The 20,860-nt window shown below is 43.9% G+C and overlaps 1 protein-coding gene across 3 annotated transcripts; it reads right to left on the bottom strand.

The window, feature by feature from the left end:
* Window positions 1-1,133: 1,133 nt before the first annotated feature.
* On the bottom strand, window positions 1,134-19,118 carry LOC103067734 (5'-3' exonuclease PLD3-like). Of its 3 annotated transcripts, XM_025175674.2 has the most exons (14): window positions 19,060-19,118; window positions 18,842-18,956; window positions 13,930-14,109; window positions 12,789-12,860; window positions 11,295-11,573; window positions 10,824-10,999; window positions 10,522-10,705; window positions 9,072-9,186; window positions 7,907-8,034; window positions 7,448-7,648; window positions 6,102-6,241; window positions 4,608-4,773; window positions 4,153-4,246; window positions 1,134-3,093 (listed from the first exon to the last, which is right to left on the bottom strand). In XM_025175674.2, the coding sequence occupies exons 2-14, from the start codon at window positions 18,929-18,931 to the stop codon at window positions 2,903-2,905; spliced, it is 2,016 nt and encodes a 671-aa protein (XP_025031442.2). In that variant the 5' UTR covers window positions 18,932-18,956; window positions 19,060-19,118; the 3' UTR covers window positions 1,134-2,902. The 3 variants fall into 3 exon arrangements, with proteins under 3 accessions (XP_025031442.2, XP_007442263.2, XP_025031443.2); XM_007442201.4 differs by having other exon boundaries at window positions 18,842-19,094; XM_025175675.2 differs by lacking the exon at window positions 12,789-12,860 and having other exon boundaries at window positions 18,842-19,094.
* Window positions 19,119-20,860: the final 1,742 nt, after the last annotated feature.

Below are 20,860 nucleotides of genomic sequence, written 5' to 3'. Positions count from 1 at the left end.
TGGGCTGGGTTTGCCCCACTGCGCGTGCGCCGCAGCAATCGAAGCGGATCGCGTTGGGGGGGTTTCTTTTCATTGAAAACAAAGGGGCCCTAACCCTTTGGGTCCTGAAAAAGAGGGCGGGGGCCCCTCAATGGAAATGGGGGGACGGTATAGCTACAGGTGCCCCTATCTGTGGGTGTGCGTGTTTTCTTATTGTTTGATACAGAACTTTTCATATTTTTGCTATTGAAGCTTCAAATGATTCTTAATAATTAATCATACTTTATTAATATTAATATCGATCAATATTAATATACATTAATATTAATAAATATCAATGTTAATATACATTAATATTAATAATATTAATAATATTAATAAATATTAATATTAATCAATTATTAGGAATTTGACATTTCAATAGCAAAAATATGAAGAGTTCTGTATATTAATAATAATATTAATAATCACTTATATTCTTAATCGATTAATAATTGATATTAATTAATATTATTAAATTGATTACTTATTACTAATTAATAATATTAATTATTGTTCTGGCTGCTGTTTTAATACAGTAACTGCAAACGGCCTAGAGCAGAGTTTCTCAAGCTGAGCAATTGCAGGGTTCTCCAAAGTGATCAATATTGACCCCCAAGATCGATGGGACCACCCACTATTGTTGTTATTAATAGCGGTAGTAGTACTATTAAAGTAGTATGTATTAAATTATTTTCATCTAATAAAGGTTTGGGGGTCGATGAAGAATCTGAAATTTCACGAAGGGGTCAATGAGCTGAAGAGTTTGGAGGCCACCGGTATATAGTAATTAATATAGTAATTAATAATTAGTGTATTTTAATGAATTTTTATCTTGCTGTAAACTGCCCAGAGTCATTTCATGAGATGGGCAGTGACAAATTTGATAAATAAATAAAAATAAATAATAATATAATAATTATTAATACTGTATAATATTATAATTATAATAATAATAGGTCAAAATGCAGTACCAAATCCAATCAGAACTATCTGGTAGACTGAAATAAATAGCAATAATAATAATAATAATCACAACCAAACTGGATGGAATGTCTGAATTAAGTTAGATGGAGTACAATAAGAACACAGGCAAACAAGATTTAAAACCTATTTATTATAAAAATGCTTTGACTTATCAAAAATAAACTCTGCCAAGCTATGTCCTTTCCATTGCTTATAGCACATACAGATTAAGGCACGTAATTCCCCATCTCAAACAGAATCCCTGAGTTTCCAAAAAGAGATTTCAATAGAACTTGGCAATAAGAAATAATCAGAATATCATTTCTGGGCTGCAGGACTCAGAGACAGCCACTAGAGGGCACCAAAGCGCACTTAAATCCACTGGATGCCTCTGCCGCCCTCTAGTGGTCTGGTGGGGTATCGCAGCCCAGATATTGGAGTTTTGGTTTTCCCCGCTCATCAATTCATCACTGGTCCCGGTTCTTTATCAAAGCTATTCAACAAAAGGAAGTGAAATCCACCGCTGGACTGCTAAAAATATGTATATATTTACACACGCACCACACAATTGTGTCCCTGGAAGGAAAATACCCGTAGGAAGGTTGTTCTGTGTAAGTTGCTCGACAAACTTCAGGAGCAGTAAATCAGAAGCGCTCTTTCAAGTTTCCAAAAAGAAATAGAGAATTTAAAGAATATTTTTTCAGGGGAAGAAGACGACCACTGGGAGCAGGATTATAATCCCCCCAAAGCAGGGTGGTCAGTATTTTCCTCTCCCTCCCCCAAAGCTTTGGAGTACTACAATTGTTGTGTATCTCTGGTCTCAAAATGCGGCTAAGCTTTGGCAATTGTACATTGAAAATTCAGTGAAGCAAGCAGGGGGAGTGCAAGAAAAGAGACTGAGAGTGCCATTGCATACCTTGGTAATAGCACCGACTGGTCTTCAGACCAGCATCCAAATTTGAAAGAGCTGTCAAAGGAACTGAGATGTTTAATTCGTTCTTTCCTCTGCCCCCATGAACACCAACACTGAAGAACGCTTGGATTTTACTTAAAAGTTTGCCCAAAAGATACCAGATTTGGACTCGTATTATGCCAATGGGTCAAAGAGGGTGATCTCCTTGGGCATTCCCATTCCAGAAATGGCCCCCCAATGCCAAATCTCCCCAAAATAGGCCCCAAGGAAAAGGTCCTATTTTCCCCCCAGTCTTCCAAGCCTGAGAAAAAAATGGATCCTGGGGCCACCTTCCTTCCAGACCACTCCCCATCTTATCAAAATGCTGCTTCAGTGCTGTGGCATGAATCAGATCTCTGGTCTACCAGAGAAGTAAAACATCTCCCCATTCAAAACGCAAGGCGGGCAGTTGAGATGTCTCGCTTCCCTCCATGCTGAGAAAGATCTACAAGCCCCTTCCCCCTCTTTCCCCACCTGAGTTCAGCTCCACGCTGGTATTTTGGGCTGCTATGCAAAAGGTAGGTCTCTATGGGCTTCCAGTGTCCCTCACCGTTGGCCAGCGTGCAGCTGGAGGACCGTAGGTTCCCACCTGGATTTTGGACACTACGAATCTTGGATTGATGGATGGATTGATTGAGGGCCATCAAGTCATTGTCGACTCTTAGCAACCACATATATAAGATTTTCTCCATGATGATCTGTCCCTAACTTGGTTCTTCAGCTCCTGGAGCTTCTTGGAGTTCAGAAGGATTATCAGCGACAGATGTCCCTATCCTGGCCCTGTTCTGCTGAGAGTTTGTGAACACAGAGAGGCAGTAGATTAACAATGCAAGCAGCCCCAATTTTTTCCTGAAAGCATACTAAAAGCTTTTAAACACAGGATGTTTAAAGGAAGACTTCCATGACCAAGGGTTTGAGTGAGGTTGGGCTTCAGACTGATTCTTCAAGCGAGACCCCTCATTCTCTTCACATCTCCATGCATTTCCAGTGGTTTTCGAGCGGGAGAATGTATGAAGATTCCCAGTCTCGAAGGAAAACCTCCACCAGCTGCTGACGCAAGGTGTAACTTTGGGCTTCGGGTGCCACGTCGCTCTGGTTGACGATCAGCCCAACGCCGGTGGTGTGGAGAAAATAATCTTCAGACCAGTTGGACGTACCTGCAGATGGAGAACAAAAGAGAAAGAGCATCCATTTATATGTCATTTGCAACCCACTATAAAGCAAGGTTAAGAAACTGTTTGGGGTTTCTGAGAATCTGTGATGAGCACACTCACAAAATGGCTCCCTGCTGAGCATGGTCTGTCACTCCCTGATAGAAAGAAAATGAGCTACTAGGATGCTCCCCACCAACCAAAAAGAAGGTTTGCAAGATGCAAAGATTTTGTTGCAAAGAAATGTGTTCGGTCCTGATGCTTTGCTTTCAAACACACTGGCTTTCTATTTGATTTCTTTTTAAAAGTTGAGGGCTTAGTAGGAATCAGAGAAGAATCGGTAGGCCCATTGGCACCCACGCTCACCTACTGCTTACCCTACATTAGGGGCTCCTCACTTCACAAAGTAAAATGCAAATTGTAAAATTCTGGTCGTGCTCCCTCATCACACTAAGCCATGAGATGTAGGCCGTGTTGCGCAAACCAAGCCAATCGGGCCTGGTAAACTATGGTTTATAGTTTAGCATAAGATGCAAAGTCTGCAAACCACACAGCCATTACCACAATCCGTAAATTGGATTGCAGTTTATTAACTAATAGGATTTCTTGGTTATTCTTGTGTGGGTGCTGTATATGTTCTTATTATCACTGATGCTTTTAAGCACAATCCCTGATACCATGTTGTATATCTCTGATGTTTTATTTCATATAATGTGTTTTAAACCAATCTGTACACTACCTAGACCAGTGTTTCTCAACCTTGGCAACTTTAGGATGTGTAGACTTCAACTGGCTGGGGAATCCTGGGAGTTGAAGTCCACACATCTTAAAGTTGCCAAGGTTGAGGAACACTGACCTTGACGGTGGCGGTTATTCAAGAATTTAGATGCATACAAGGACAGAAGGAGGCTTAGAAATTTCCTGTCTAAATCCTGGAGTTTTCTCAACAAATAATTTGTAGATAAGACCACCTAACTTCCAGTACCGGCTTCTACCACCTAACTTCCAGTACCGGCTTCTACCAGCCATAAATGGAGAAACTAGATTCAGGCATGAGCTACGTACCAATGTAAGCCACCCGATCAGTCACCATGTACTTGTTGTGGTTAACGTAGGTATAAGGAATTTGTTCCCCTTCTGTGGGCACCACAAAGAGTTTCTGAAAAGGAAAAACAAAGAATAAAATGTATCTCCCTCTCGTCCAACCATTTTATATTTTCTATCCATGTGGTTTCTTAGTAAAAAAAAAAAGGACCTGAAAGACCAGGTTAGGGACAGATCCTTCTGAAGAAAATCTATCTATGTGGTCGCTAGGAGTCGACACTGACTCAATGGCGCATAATCAATCAATCATTTGGACTATGAAACCTTTCCTGAAAGTCCCCCCTTAACATTTCAATCATTCCTTCCTCCTTCCCAAAGCCAGATCGACCTTCCTTCACCATTTGTTATCCTGCGTTCTCAGTTGCAACACCTTTGCAAAACTCAGGAACGAAATCCAAGACAAACAAAAGACTCACCACGTCGATGGGGCAATGGAGGGGCTTCCTTCTCAGGACTATGAGGGACTCCAGGAAGACGAACATGTTTTGCCGCGAATGTTGCCAACAGCCGATGAGAAGACGCACCGTCACTCGTTTGTCGCAGGCTGCGGTCCGTAACGCGTTGTCGATGACGGGCCAGAACCTTGAAAAGCAGAGCGGGGGTAGAGAGTCAGGACGATGACCTTGATGGAGATCCGCAGGATCCGCGATCTAGGCAAATGGGGCTGAAGCGTTTTTAAGTCCAGAATGTCCAGATACCATCTGGAGGTGGATCAGACAGACACCTCCCTAATTCACGGGAGTATAAGAAGGGGAAGGAGGCACAGCATAGACTTGCAAGATTCTGTTATTCGAGCCCATCTGAATAAAGTTAGTTTTAGTCTTCCTCTGGAGTAGATTCCTTAATCTGGTTTATTGACAAGGGCACGATTATGAGAAGGAAGGGGCCAAGAGCACAGTGCCCCACAAGGTAGCCGCTTGCCCTTATAATATCCATGATCCTCTCCCTGTCTTTCCTTCTCTCAAATTCTGGTGTCTTGAGATCACTTTGGAGAACATCTGTTGAGGTACATCTGGGTGGACACCAGGAGGGTGTAATCTAGTGAAACTGGGTTCTGTGGAACTTGGTCTGGTTCCGTGAGAGATTAAGGGGAAAAAAAGTTCACTCAAACATAGCCGATTTTCTATCGCTAGTTTTGTCTCTCTTTCAGGGATCCTGGGAAATTCTTTTTTTTTTTTTTTAACTAACAGGGTTCCTCAGCCTGAAAATTTGAAAATCCTTGCTCAGGTCCACAGGCACAACTCTCTCTAAACCACATCTGTGAGTCCAATTGTAATTTATGCCGAGACCGAAGGGGGAATATTTTGAAAAACAAGCAATCCTATCCGAAGTGCTGAATTAATTTAATTTTAATAGCTTTTAGGCCACATTTGGGGCATTTGGGCTGGGCCTACCCACTTTTTGAAATGCAGCTCCTGACATAATTTCTGCTTAAAACCATGTTGTATTATCGTATATTCATAAAGCTTCCGGTGGGTTTTTCAACTGGGATTTAAATGGGGTGGGTTTATAAATTAGGATATTGGCAAGTGATATTGCCTGCTGGTTAATGACCTTAATAAAGATTGATTTTCATCTTTGTCTATACCACATGCGCATTTTAAGAGCTGGTTGGGCACCACCAAGTCCAGTTTTCATACAGCAACTTGAACGTTAGCTGTAGGGAAAGGCTAGAATATATATATTCCATGGGAAGCCTATGAGGTGGCTGTATGATGTTAGGTGACTGTTATTCTCCCGTAATCTTGGCTTTTTAGGTTTTCAATTTTTATTGATGTTTCAGTGTTTTAAGATGGGTCGCCTTGCTGTAATCGTTGCCGTGTTCGTTCGCCGCCCAGAGCCACGTTACATGAGACGGGCAGCCACGTACATTTGCAAAAACAATAAAAAACGGGCCGCGCTGACCTCACCTTTCAGTTTTGCAGAATAAACACTGTGGTTCGTAATCCATCACAGAAATATAGATGAATTTCTCTGCGTCTTCGATGGTGCTCAGAATGGCGGTGAGGTCAGACGTACGGCCGGCGGAGCACAGCACCGGGGGGGAGCTCTGCGTGCAAAAATGAGAATGTTGCAAAGTATAAAAACAGACCACGCATTTCTACCTGCTACATCACCTGCTCCACGTAGGTGATCTTGGGAGATCCAGGCCAGGGAGATTTGGGGTGTACACAACCGACCACATTTGAAAAACCCCAGCCGGAGGAAAGTGGTTTTAGATATTTTACGTAAAATGGCAGGCTTTATTATTAGCCCTTTAATAATCCCCATCCATGCCTCCTTTTCAAGATCAGGAAACCGTGTTTTTCCTTGGAGGCAGAACCATGTCCTTTGATGTACAAAAACTAGCCTTTTCAGCAACCAAACTACAGATTCTGAAATCCTCGCTGGAAGTTGCAAATGTTAAAGGAGCAAAGCCGGGTGGAAAAGGAGGAGATGCAACATATTTTAAAGGTGTCTGTCTTTTCTTGCCTCTAACAAAGCAAAGCCTTTATCGCACATGAATGTCTTTTATGGCTTTCTGACGCATCACATCGGTCAAATGTGCGTATCATTTGTTTTGGTATCCTACATAAAGACTCGACCGCCCCCTTAATAAATGCTTTTCGCTTTGCCTGATTTACTTGGGATTCGTAGGGGGAGTGGGGGGCGAAAAAGCCACTTTGCAAAGGTTTTGGGTGTTTCTCTGTCCAATTCAGGGTCTAGGTTCTTTCCAGCTCCCCACCAACTCAGGGGCCTGAGTTTTAGGGGCCACCAGAGCAGTTAAAGTCCACCTCATTTGAAAAACACCCAAAAGAGAAAAGTGATTGGACACACCTCAAGCGCTAAACCTAAGAGGGGATCACAGCTTATTTGACCCACACTTGCCCCTAGGCAGAAAATCCCAGATCCAATTCCCAGCATTCTAAATCGGATGAAAGCTACCTGAGCCATGAGGACTAGAAACTTAGGTTATTTTGAGGGTAGTGGCCTGTAGTTCGCGATCGGCTGCTGGTCTGTGCCCAAAAGTGGTTGCTAGACTATGTCAAAAAATGCTGGGGCATGCAGACTGAGGAGGTGGCAAAGATATCAAGTTGGAATAGCCAACTCGTTATATTCCTGCCTTCCTGATCTTGTCTCCAGCCTGCCCCTCCAGATGTGGGGCTCCCAACTCCTATCATTCTCCTCCAGGCTAGGCAGGCTGGGGATGTCTAGGAGTCGGATCCCCGAGTTGGAGAGGCCCTGTCCTAAACCACTTTAACCAAAATGCACTTACAGAAATGTAGACCCGTGCCTCTACCCCGTTGAGTTGCAGCTTCCGAGGCTCCTCCAGGCTGGACTCGGCGGCAAATTTTCTGGGCCACGTGGTAGGGATGGAGGCCCCCTCCTTGCCCAACGCTTGGTACATAGCGAAGATCCTGTGCAGATCCTTCGCCAGACAGCTGCAATTGTACAACACAACTCCCAGCTCCTTCACCTAGGATCAAAAGAATCAGGTTAGCATCCTAGGGGAGACCCTCCAGCTTTACCGACCCTTCCTCAGAGACTGACACCTCCAGAATGACCCCAGCTGTAAGGGTTGATTCCCCACGAGGGATCCAGATCCAGCAGATCCAGCCAGCAGTACGGTTCCCCGTTATCATCGAAGAGACCTGCCTCCTCACCGATCGCCTTACCTCCTTACGGAAGAGAGGCTTCCCCTGTTGACCTGCACCACCCTGTCCAACGGAGGTACCTTAGTGAGCGAACGCCAGTCCATGTTGGCACTCCCGATGTAGATGTGCTTCCGATCCACCACCCATAATTTGGTGTGCACGATCCCGCCTGTCAGCTGGGTCATATTTACATACCGCACATCTGCACCTGGGGAGCAAGACGTAAGACAAATCTGTCCTTACCGCTTGCACCACCAAACGCCCCAGATCTTCTTCCACTTTCCCGGCAATTTTACGGGGTGTTTTTATTCGTATCGATCGCTGTCAAACACTTCTCCACTATCCCTCTGATGGCCTTCTAGAACTCGCCTGTTTCAAACAGCTTTTGGGACTGAGTCTTCTAGACTTCTCGTGCCAGGAATGATACGTGATTTGCAATTTTTAAAACCAGAATTATATATTGGTTTTCTTTTATTGCGTAAGATTATTATAGATGTTTGGTTATATTGCATGGGCTGCAGCTGTTGCTTTTGTATCTTCCTAGAGTCACTGCGACTGAAGCAATGTATAATTCATCAATCAATCAATCGTTCTGCAATGATTATGGATGTAGCATTGTTCCCCCCATGTTAGAACAAGGAGGTTGAGCCACTGACCACAGTTTTACCAAGGCTAACTAGAAACTTCCTAGTGGAGGAGAAATTTGCAACGGAGATACAGATAGAGGCACATGCGCGTCCGCACACACACACGTTTGTTTGTAGGATCAGTGCCCCAGCAGCAAAAGCTGGAGCTGAGAGAGTCTCTGTCATTTTACTTCTGAGCCAAACTATAATGAATAAATAAAAATTGAAATGTATAAAATAGGGGCTTAGATTCTATTAAGGACACCATTCAACCAAGCTCTGTTTTTATGTTTGCTCTAGTTTGGTACGCCGCCCAGAGATCATCGGAGCTGGGCAGCTAATAATTTCAAATGAGAAATGACAAAGCTCCTATTTTTTATGCCTATCAGGTTCATTTCCCTCTTCCTCCATCATAATATTACAATTCCACATCATTCTTTCCAAGAAATCTGATCCAAAGATGGACAAGCTCTTCCTCCACGGAGGAGGAAATGAACTTGTGAAACCTGCGGTCGTAAGTGTGGGGACTTTCACGGCTTAAAAGGAAGATCAAGAGGATTTCTTGCAAATAGCCACCATGGGGAAGAAAGAACCTCCGTATCCTTTGTAGACACCTTACCGTGACGGACCAATTCATCTGTGTCATCCTCGGACGACTGAGGGCTATTCACGGCGATCTCGAGCTTTACCCCCCGTGAAGGCAGGCTGCGTAGCAAATTGAACACATCTAGGCCCTGCAGAACGATACAAAGCAGTGACACTCAGGTGGCCTGCTCCTAGGCAAAGAGATGCCAACCAAGCCCATTCTGAGGGTATGCCATTTATTTCTGCATCTCAATTCTCCTCGCTCCACCCTGAACAAATAGCATTCCAAGATCTTCGAGCCTGGTTGGACTTACTACTGTTGCAAGAGTTAATTTCCAGGCAGATAAAGATTCAGAAGACTGCTGTAAGACAGTCTGCGGCAAGCTTTCCCCTTATCAGTGAGGAGACCTGCCTCTTTGCTGGATCAAAGGAAGAGAATTAAAAAGTCCCTGCCCTAATGCACTATGGGGCCTACAGGTTCTAAATGGGAAATTGCTCAGTCCTGGAATTCCTGGGATTCATCTCCATAAATCTTGCTAAAGAAGACTCTGCAAGAATCTTGTTTGGAAATAATCATTTTAAGGCAGCAGTCAAGGAGGGGAATGGTATGGGGAATGACCTTGGGAGACAGAAGGAAGATCTGCAGCCTAGACAACAGTCAGATCAATGAAATGTGAGTCCAAAGGAGGGATGGGGGTGGGGGAAGCATCTTAGAAAGGACCCTCCCTAGTTTTTAGGAGAGTATAAGTGAGGGATGGGAGAAATACTTTCAGTCTTGCAAGATTCTGTTCAGGTAACCTTACAGTAAAGATGGAGCTAGTACTCCTGGTGGTGCTTCTTCTCTGGACTACCTCACAAGGCTAACAAAGGGCCGGTGATTACCATCACCATAATTGCTATTCAATGATACCTTTTTGCATGTGGTCACTATATCAGGAAGAGCAGCATCAAACATTTTTCATCAGATGCCTTTGTCCCATCCCAGTTACCCTCCTCTGGATATGCTCCAGTTTTTCAACAGCCTTCTACAGATGTTCCACCCTCCACACTCCAGATGATCTCTGATCAACAGGAAATATGTCTGGTGATCCTGATACTCAATGTGTTGTATGTGTTTACTAGCAGGCCTGCCATGTCTGGAGAAAGATCTACACTGGCCGCCTTTCTGGACGTAAGTTTTGCAACAGTCGCTTTCTAAAACCCAGTTATTGCTGGTAACCATCTTTCAAGCAATTTAGAACTATCATAACTATGTTTAAAAGGTAAGCATGAATTCTTCATGGTGGGAGGAGGAAGAAATGCTCAAGAGGTCACCTACTTGAAATGATCAATACTCAACCACTACCAACTCCAGTTTAGTCCAAGATTTTAACCTGAAAATCTACCTGTAGATGGAACACAAGACCTGTTTGGCTCTGCCCCACTTCTCGGCATGGGGCTTACAGAGATGGATCTTATCCCCGAGACCCAAATGAGAAACAGACCTGCTTTGCAGAAGGCTCCTCCATATGTAAATCGGAGTCTCGTAGGGTAAAGTAGAAAGCTGCAATCTCTACGGTGCTGTTGGCTCCTGACAGAAGGTCCATCCACGCTTGGTAAATGGTGGGATTTTGAGGACTTGGAGGTTGAAACTGTAAGGTGTCTGGGATGCTCTCCAGGAGGACCAGGCTAGAAACGAGAGAAGGGAGAAGAAAGGACAGGGGTTTCAGCAGCGTTGGAGTTGCCCCAAGCTTGGCCCAACTTCTGAACCACCTTTCTGCCATGTAAATAAACGAAGAGCCCTTGCCTGCACTGCGCATCGCATTCTTCCGCCTCGCTCCACAGCGTTGCAAAACTTTTCCATAGGGTCAAAGGGCCATATCCGAGTATGAAAGAGTTGGGGATTCCATGTTTCCATACAAACCAGCAACTAATGCTCAGGATGAGGAAGAGGAGAAGGAAGAAGAGAGAATAGAGGTTGGGCTAAGGAGAAAACATGGAGGAATACAAGACAGGTTGATTTAGTACGGTGTTCATATCTTATGGGCTTAATGTTGTTATTTTTACATGATTCAATAAATAAAGATTCCACAAATAAGTCCATTTCGATTTTTAATACAAGGAATATGGATAAATATCACCCATATTTATCTTTGGGGTCCTCCATAATTTTTCAAAGTGGGAAGGGCTCCTGAAAGTCAGAAGTTTAAGAAACACTACCTAAGAGAGAGGGAGTTGGAGATCATTCAGTTCTGGGGACCAAGAACCCCCAACGTACCTTGGGCCATTTCTTACGGATTCCTTGTGCTGGTATAACTTTAGATGGCAACTTGGAAACCTCTGTCTTCTTCATTGGGGGGACCTTAATTCTTGGGGTGATCCCAGTCCAGGACTTCTGTCTCGGCTCCCTCCGGGTTTCAACTGGCCTTTCCAGGCTGGGTGTGGTTGGGTCCTCCAGATGTCCAGCCTTCCCACTTGGTGGCTTCGAGGTGTCCAGAACTTGCAGCCGAGCACGCTGATCCTTTACCACCTCCCACTGAACATTTGGTTTCTCTAGCTATGGAACAAGGGAATGAACAACTGAATTTACTTCCTCCTTCGTGTGAACCAACTCATCAGGACATCTTCCATTATTAAGAACTTGGTTCAGACAACACCCTCAAACACATTGGGGTTGTGTTGAGTAAACCAGCTGATATGGTTTGCAAACCAGGGTTTCTGGTTTAGCTGGCGTCCAAAGCTGGTCTAATTTTTGAGTCAAATCATAAATATGGCTTGGAATCCACTTCATATCATGGCTTGCTTGGAAACTGCTCATCCTGGTTGGAGGAGAGTACAGTTCTAAGCACTTTGCTCACTGAAAGGACTTATCTATCCCCTAGCTTAGTAAACTGGATCATTATACTGAAATAGCACCATTCAAACAGCCCAGTGAATCAAACTTGGAGGCTATTGTTCTTAGCCCGTCCAAGCAAAGGTTGTGACCCCTTCTGAGAAAAGTAATTGAAGGGTTGAAGGGAATTAGCTTTGCAGATTTGCACAGCTTCTCCTCTCTTGTTCCTCCCTCCCTCTCCCAAAAATTGGAATGAGGTCATAGAAGCAACAATGTCTGTGGTAAGCCACCATAATGTCAAAACGATGCTCTGTGTAGCATGACACTGTTGTACAGATGGCATGGCTTTGCCATGACATCATGGCATCTGAGGTTAGAACATCAGTTGTATCATTTGCACAATGACGTCATCACACCCCATCCCCTCCTTTGCCTCCCCACAAACACCCATGGGTGGAAAAATGCCAGTTTATTTTCTCAAGTAACAGGGCTCCTGTGCCTTAAATGCGATGGCATCATGGTTAGGATTTTGGACCAGAACCAAGGAAAGCTGGTTTCAAGTCCACACTGAACCACAGCATCTCTCTGGGTTGTTGGGGACAGCCGCAATGTCTCAACCAGACCCACCTTCCAAATTCCCCCACAAAATTGTAGGGACAAAACTAGAGGAGGTCACTGCAAGAGCAATTTCAGGATATCAAAAATGCCGATAAACAGAGATCAGACCTCCATGCAGAAATTCGGACCTGCACGGAACAATTTATTTATTTAGGAATTTAATATGTCCCACCTTCCCGTTTCTACATGCTGCCCACCACGAGGTGGTGCAACGTGGCGCCATCGCAGCAAAGGCACAGAAGCCCTGACTGGCACGGGGTGGACCATGCTTCAGAACGCTTCAGGAACAGCTCTAGATCTTTGCATGCCCAACTGCGTTACCTCCTTTCCCCTGTCTGGTGGTGGGGAAGGGTCTTCCTTCAACTCCAGTCTCCTCAGCCTCACAAAGGGGGGCTGAAAGGGAAAATGGATGGATGTCTCGGTTTGGCCTGACGTCCGTTTCTGCTTCTTTTCCTTAAGACAGACAAAACTGGGCATCTCTACCAGTGATTCCCTACCAGCAGGAAGAAGATCTGTCTTTCCAGGGACCCAGGGAGGAAAATGCATTTATTTATTTATTTAGTGATTACATTGATCTCTGCCCATCTCCCCCTAATGGGGGACTCAAATGGTTTGAGGGACAGTGAATTTTTTTGGGGGGGAAGCTGGCCAAATGGGAGCAGAGGAAAGGATGAAGACCCCACCAGATTGCCCTGCCGTTCTTCTGATTGTCGCTGAACGTACCACCAAACCCCTTCTTTCGGGTCTCCTGAAGTAGTATGCTGACAACCAGGAAAAATCACTGACACAAAGCAGGAGGGCCTCCATCTTTTTTGGGGGGGAGGCAGTGTTCTGCTGAATTCCACTGATATTCAGGGCTTATCCCCCCGCCCCAATATGTTAGATTTAACTAAATAGGGCAATCAATATCCACACCAGAGAAACTCAACTGGGTATCCCGTAAGAACAAAAGTTTCACCGATTTAACAAGGCTAGAATAGCTGCTTTATTGCAGACCTCAAAGAAATCATATATACGCAGATGATCCACCTCTTGCAGAAGACAGGAATCAAACCCAATATAGATAGGATAGCCCCATGTTCAAATCCTAGGCATTTTCCTCCCACCTTTACAAGTCAATTGACTTTGGGCTGTTCTTTTTCAAACCTTGAGACCTAGAGGCATCTACTCCATCTTTATATAACGGTTCAACCTAGACTGAGAATTGTTGATTCCTGTTCGTCATTTTGTGGGTCTCCCACCTCGAAAGGGGAACACCAGGCTGGCAATTTTTCACAAATACGGCCAAGATCATCCCTGTCGCACAGGAATAATTCTGCGTATCTCATGCATCGAATTCAGCGCAATCCTTAATTTGGAGAGGGGAAGGGGATCTGGACTGGGAATCAACTAGGTCTTCCTGCAGTGCTATATCTTGGAAGTAAAGCCCAAATTTCTGAAGTAACACTAATTCAAGACTCACCAACACTTTCTCTTTTTCCACGTGCTGTCTGACATCGAGCTGAGCTTCTGGTTCTGAAGGAACTTCTGGCAGATCTGGTGGATCCTTGGTGGGATCCACCTGCTTCTTGTAAGCTTTAATGCTTTCTCGAGGCTGGAGAATGTCAGCAGTTCGACTTCCTCTGGAACGCTGAGGTTCACTCTGGATTATTGTTCAGAAATCACATGGGAGTTTAATCAGAAATGGTCTGACATTATTTCATCACTAGAAAAATGTGGCAGAAAATAAAGGAACTCTTCTTCTGTGGGTGGTGCAACTGTACTTCCTATGCAGGAATACACACACACACACACACACACACACACACATATATATATATATATATATATATATACACACACACACATAAACACACACACGGACATCAATCACACCTATTAGAAATGGAGGTATGATAATTAATGACAAGTAAACCAATTTATCCACATATAAATATAGTTAGATATGCTAGAGATTACTATATATAGAAGAAGACAGAGATACAGGTAGTCTTGTTGAACGTCCACTCGTTCAGCAACTGTTTGAACTTATGATGGTGCTGAACAAATGGGACTTACAACTGCTCCTCGTAGTTCCGGCTGTCACAGTGCCCCCACGGTCACGTGATTGCAAATCGGGCACTCAGCAACCGGCCCACGCTTCCGACCGTCGCAGCCTCCCACAGTTATGTGATCGCCATTTGTGACCTTCCCTGCTGGCTTCCTACAAGCAGAGTCAATGGGGAAGCCGGCAGGAAGATGGAAGTCGTGGTCACATGAAGTCCTCATTTAACAATGGCAACTGGGACTGCTGGAAAGGCCGTTGCTAAGCGGCATGGTCACGGGACATTGTGCATAATAACCACTCCGCTTAGCGACCGACTTTCTAGTCCCAATTATGGACGTTAAGTGAGGACTACCTGTAATGTTGATAAAGGTACAGGGAGTCCCCAGTTTGAGAACCAGTTCCGTTCCCAAGGTCTGTCCTTAAGTTGAACTTGTACAAAAGCCAGAACAGTATTATTGTATAATACTATCTAAGTAGTATTGTGTAAGGAACTCGAACCCTTGTGGATTTAACTCAGATTTTGCTACAATAGGCTCCGTTCTTAACTACAGGTCATCCTTAAACTGGGCGTTCTTAACCTGGGGACTACCTGTATTCAGGAGCTGTTGAGGGAGAAAAATGACAATTTAGTCCAGGGAAAGGGGAAAGAGTGAGAAAGGAACTCAAGAGAATCCTGCCTTGATTCTGTTTGGGAGAAGAGGGGGCAAAGGGAATCTCTGGCAGGCCTCCCAGTTTCTGCCATCCAAGAATAAAAGGTGCCATACCTGTGATCCTTGCAGTGTCTGTTTCCTGACTTGCCCTTCCTGGAAGGACAGACACTATAATACCTCTGGCTGATCTTGGCTGATCATTAGCCCAAGGCCAAGAACAATAAGTTCACAATATTTTTTTCCAGAGAAAAAACGTTCAAAGGTCACGCGCCAAACGTGGGAGGAAGTGTTTATAGAAGAAAATGGCCAGTTTACATTCAATTAAATATCATACATTGTCTGTAGGGCACCCATATATAACGATTAAACAGAGGAAATAGGACATTCCACTACAACTTCGGATGAAGAAGGATGTAACCTTCCAACAGTCTTTCTTCCTAACACGTAGCCTCCAGGAATAACTTTCGGGGCATGTTCGAAAGTTGCAAACTTTTCAGCCACCTTAAAACACCCCCACACACACCCCACACGCAAAACCACCCTGCTGTCATGGCCGTTGGCTGGCTGCCTTCGTAGCTGCAACTCGAGTTAATTTAACTCTCTCGGGAGTTTCCCCTTGCAGAGAGAAGACACAGATGTTTCTGCAGCTGCAGAGATAGGAGTGTGAAGGCCATCTCTCTCCCCACCTTGGAACGCGCACACAGCCACCACCGTCCTTTGACAGCAAGATACGGAAGCGCTTTGGAGAAAGATAGGCCATTGGACCAGCCTGCCCAGCGCCGTGAACCCCAACGGGCACCCCAAACTGCCTCACCCACTCGAGCCAAGTTTTCTGTTCCAAAGACCGAAAGTGAATCTATCTGCAAGCAGAGCCAGTGTTCGGTGGCTAATGTCTGCCCTACGCTCAAATGTTGTCCACTCCAGCTGGGTCGCTTTCGGGTGGAACAAGGTCACTCTTTTTCATCTCTGGTCCCTGCTTCTTTTATCTAAAGATGGCAGAGTATGCACATTGCCTGCCTAGAGAAGATTATTCTGTTCTTCCTGATAACGTTTTACTTGTAAGCTCTGGACAGCTTATAAAGCAGGTAAAAAACACGAAGTAACCACAAAGAATGAAAATATACATCTGTCTGTCTGTCTGTCTGTCTGTCTGCCTGCCTGCCTGCCTGCCTGCCTGCCTGCCTGCCTGCCTGCCTGCCTGCCTGCCTATCTATCTATCTATCTATCTATCTATCTATCTATCTATCTATCTATCTATCTATCTATCTATCAGGAGAAACTACAGGTAGTCCCCAGTTTAAGAAAAAGTTCCGTTCCCAAGGTCTGTCCTTAAGTCGAATTTGTCCATAAGTCAGAACAGTATTACTGTATAATACTGTATAAGTAGTATTGGGTAATGAACTCGAACCATTGTGTATTTAACTCAAATCATTATGTATTTAACTCGAATTTGGCTACAATAGGCTCCGTTCTTAACTATGGGTCGTCCTTAAACCGGGTGTTCTTAATTCGGGAACTACCTGCGTATAGAACAACGGCCGCAACTAGAATCACGATAGAAAAGCAGGACCTAAAATGATTACGCCGTCATAATAAAACTAGCTGCCCAATCAGAAGAAAAGCATTCAGCCTTCCTCGGATATCTTCTAGGTGTGTGGGATGTCAATGACCCTCATCGCCAAACCCAGCATGGTCAATGGCTGTGCCAGCCGGAGGATGTCAAGAATTGGTTCAACGTAGCAGCAGCAATTTCTTCGAACCGCAAGTGGTTTGGGAAACGACTTTTAAAGGTTTCCCACTGGGAAAGGATTGTAGGATCAACACCCAGCATGGAGTGAGCATTGCAAACAAGGGGTACAATTACTGAAAAGGCTGCCTGACATTCCCCAGATCAAACTATTAACATTCCAGCTAACCTAGTATGGTTTATTTGACAGGAAGCAACTTTTCAAATGAGCTCTGATAAGGTTCAAATGATACACGCTGATATCAGGGCGTCACTCACAGAAGAACTACAGAAAACTCTATTTCCCGCCCAAAAGAGATTCCCTTCTCATCCTCAACACCGAGCAGAGGGGAGAAAAAGGTGCCCAAAACGGGAAGACTGATTGTTATAAATAGAGCTCTTGTTTAATACACAGCAGCACTGGAATGCTTTCATAATGGCTTCAGCATTTTGCTACAACAAATGTACTTACGTAGATTTATTGTAACAAATGGGAGCGTTTATGTCCTGGAAAATGTATTGCACGGCGTTTTGCTTTGCTAACCGAGAAAGGCCAGATATAAAACCCTGTGCTACCGAAGATCCTTTTACCTGAAGGCCCCAAATTTCAGAGCTGGAATTTCCTCTATACACGGATTAAGCGCTCCCCTGCTAAACTTTAGCCCTCGGCAAAGAAAGAGCCAGAAAATTCAGCTATCCCTGCATGTCAAGCCTTAATGCAAGGGTGAGACCCTGTGGTCCTTCAAGGCGGTTAGATTGCAACTCCCATCATCCTTAGCCAGTCCAATCAAAGATTTCCAGCAACACCAGGAAGATGTTTTACCTCCTTGCATAACACGGCGATGATCCATTATAGAGCAAAGGGTCAGAGAACAGCCGATTCTGCCAGAAAGAATCCAGATTCTCTGCCTGAAACTTATGTTTTATTTTTTAAAGCAAGCCTTTGGTACTTTCATTTACGCAGATATAGAGAGGAAAAAAAATGTGCAGACTAAATTCAGACTGTACCTCCATTTGATAATACACAGTCCCTATCTTCCTTCCAAACAACATGCTCAGAGTAGTTATATATTAAAACCACGGATTCAGATTTGACTTGGAACGAGTTATGAAAAGCAGCCCCGTTAAACAAAGGTTATTTTTTGCTCTGCTGGTTTTTCTTCACTCCCACCTCCATGTTGTCTAGAACAGCTCCATCCTTATTTTTGGCCTCCGGATTCGACAGGGTGCACGCTTCTGAAAGAATTTCCCTTTAGCAAAATGAGATCTGGAGAAATCCAGCGACTCCGTGGGAACCGCGGTGGATGGGATGAGAAACTCAGCTGGGGCACCAAAAATTGGAATGCAGTTGTGTCTGAATTGTCAACACAACACAAAAAGTTGTGTTGACACTTTTTAAACTTTTAAAGGTGAGAGCCAGTTTGGTCTAGGGGTGAAGGCATCAGGCTGCAAAGCAGGAGACGGTGAGTTCTAATCCCGCCGTAGGCAAGAAAGCCGGCTGGGTGACTTTGGGCCAGTCCCTCTCTCTCCGCTTGGCCCACCTCACAGGGTTGTCATTGTCAGGAAAATAGGAAGAGGAAGGAGTATTAAGAGTCTTAGTTTGCCGCCTTGAGTTATTTATAAAAATTAAAAAGGGGGGATAGGAAAAAAAAACCCTAAACTGCATTATTCCAGCCAGCTAAAAAGCCAGGAAGGAATCTTTGCCAAGCATGGTTTATAATGGGCCAAACGGAGCTGTCCAGCAGACGCCACCATTTTTTTTTTAATTAAAACACAGCCATGTAGATCGGATCAAATCTTTATTACGGTCGTAGACCAGCATAAGGCTATATATATAACGATCTGTTCTGTAATTCCAGTTCAGAATACTGCAAATTTTTCCCAGCTGAGCAGCCCAAGATTCTTTAAAGTGCAGCGGTCGGGGATCCCATCTGCGGATCGATCTTCCTACCTTTTCTGCAGTTTTCTCCTGTTGCAAGCGGGTAGATCTTCTCATCGGGGTGTCAGTGACTTGGCTTGGAGCAGCTAGTTTCTTCCTCATTTTGTGCTGGAGGAAATAGCTCCCCCTAAAAAAAATAAAAATAAATCCCACCTTTATCTAGCCACGACTCAGCGGCAGGGCCGAACAAAATCTATCTTTTTAAAGAGAAGAAAATCTAGCCAACTCACAGAGACGTTAAAGGAGGGGGGGACAACTACAGATGGATTTGAAAATGACAAGCACGGCAGCAATTGGTTGGTGAGTTATGGTTTACACGCACCGTTTTGCACAACTGACTCCTAGCGGTCGAGGGAGCAAGAAACCTCTGTTGGTTCAAAGCAGCCCTTTTGCATAAACGCCTTCAAGCCGGAGGGGGAAATAAAATGATATACGAATGCATAACAAAGGGAATTTGGACTTGGTCAGAATCTTGGTCCCACATTTGGAAAGTGAACCTGTTGGAAATTAAATCACCTTTTTTGCATTTAGCTTTTGGCACACCAGGGGAAATAGAGAGTTCATAACAGGGAGAGTAACACGCTTTTGGCCTGAAATAGAACCAATGTCTGTTAATGTTCGTTGGGAGCTGGGCTAAGCCTATATTCTGGGTGCAAAGCAACTGTACAATGAATATTTTTTCTTTTTAAGGAGACTCTTGGCTACTTAATTACTTGGGATTCATATTGCACTCTGCATACGCTCAGGAACCCAGCCTCTAACAAAAGCACCTGCTGAATTCGAATCTCCAACAGCAACAATGTTTCTTCCCCCCCCCCCTTTTTTTTCTTTCTATTTCTTTTCTCTTTAAATGATTATAAAGAGGGGGGATATCAACGACAAGTTTAGAGGTTTTGTAGAGATGTCTAGTTATTTCCTAAGATGACAGGATGAACTTAGTTATATACATGTAGTTAATTAATTAATGGAATCATGAATTTCAAAGTTTTGCAGTTGTCAACTCTTTACTTAACTGCTCTTTTATTCTTTATCCACTATGCCTCCATCTTTTTTTTAATCTTTTATGTAGCTATTTCTTCTCTTTCTTTAAATGTTTTAATAAATAAACTATTAAAAAAAGAAACAATATTTCACATTGTTGCCCAGATCCTAAACCAGTGTTTTCCTCCTCAGCCTAAGAAGTCCTCCAGATTTTGGTAGAACTGACTTTCTTGTAACTAAACCTAGAATTACGCTAACTCCTGGTTTACATCTTTAGGACTGCAGCAGTCATGTGAAACAGCACCATTTCAAAATCTGAGATAAAGTTGCCTATAAATTCAAATTAAATCAAATCTTTATTACGGTCATAGACCAGCGTAAGGAAGGTGGGGTACAGTCAATTACAAACAGAGAAGATACCTCAGAGTCTAAAAAAATGATGGAGAGCTAGAAGATATAAAATATATATAATAAAACAGAAAGTATATATAAAAAACAAGCCTAAAAGAAGGAATAGGAGCATTAGATGGGTATGGGGGGACATAAAAGGTTCCCCTTCTACTATATAGAAGTATATTTTTAGACAGAGCACTAAATTACTAAATTACAGAGCACTCCTACAAATTTATTTTGGCATATTTATCTGTTTTTGATGACAACATATCTAGAGCAGGGTTTCTCAGCCTTGGCCATTTGAAGACGGGTGGACTTCCACTCCCAGAATCCTCCTGGCTGGGGATTCTGGGAGTTGAAGTCCACCTAGCTTCAAGTTTCCAAGGATGAGAAACCCTGGTCTAAAGCAAGGAAGCAAATGACTGGCAATCAGATCTCCACAAAACCAGATCATAAAATCCCCATTAGAAAGGGATTCTATAAATCCCCAATAGAAAGGGATCACCTAATTCTTCTACTCAGGAAACTTGCAATTCAGCATCCATCCATCCTCCTTCCTTCCTTCCTTCCTTCCTTCCTTCCCCTTTCTCTCTCTCTCTCTCTCTCTCTCTCCTTCCTTCCTCCCTTCCTCCCTTCCCTTTCTCTCTCTCTCTCTCT

This window comes from Python bivittatus, unplaced genomic scaffold (assembly GCF_059951505.1).
Source record: "Python bivittatus isolate LINGU-HERP-01145 unplaced genomic scaffold, Pbiv_v1 ctg000180_np1212, whole genome shotgun sequence".
NCBI lineage: Eukaryota > Metazoa > Chordata > Lepidosauria > Squamata > Pythonidae > Python > Python bivittatus.
This window is presented reverse-complemented; position numbering and strand designations above follow the sequence as displayed.

Excerpts from the sequence above, each read along its gene's own strand:
- LOC103067734 (XM_025175674.2), bottom strand. The coding sequence starts at position 18,931 with ATGAGGAAGAAACTAGCTGCTCCAAGCCAAGTCACTGACACCCCGATG. Across the intron at positions 14,110-18,841 it reads AGGAGAAAACTGCAGAAAAG|AGTGAACCTCAGCGTTCCAG; the intron begins GTAGGAAGATCG and ends ACAATAATCCAG. Across the intron at positions 6,242-7,447 it reads AGGCACGGGTCTACATTTCT|AGCTCCCCCCCGGTGCTGTG; the intron begins GTAAGTGCATTT and ends TTTTGCACGCAG.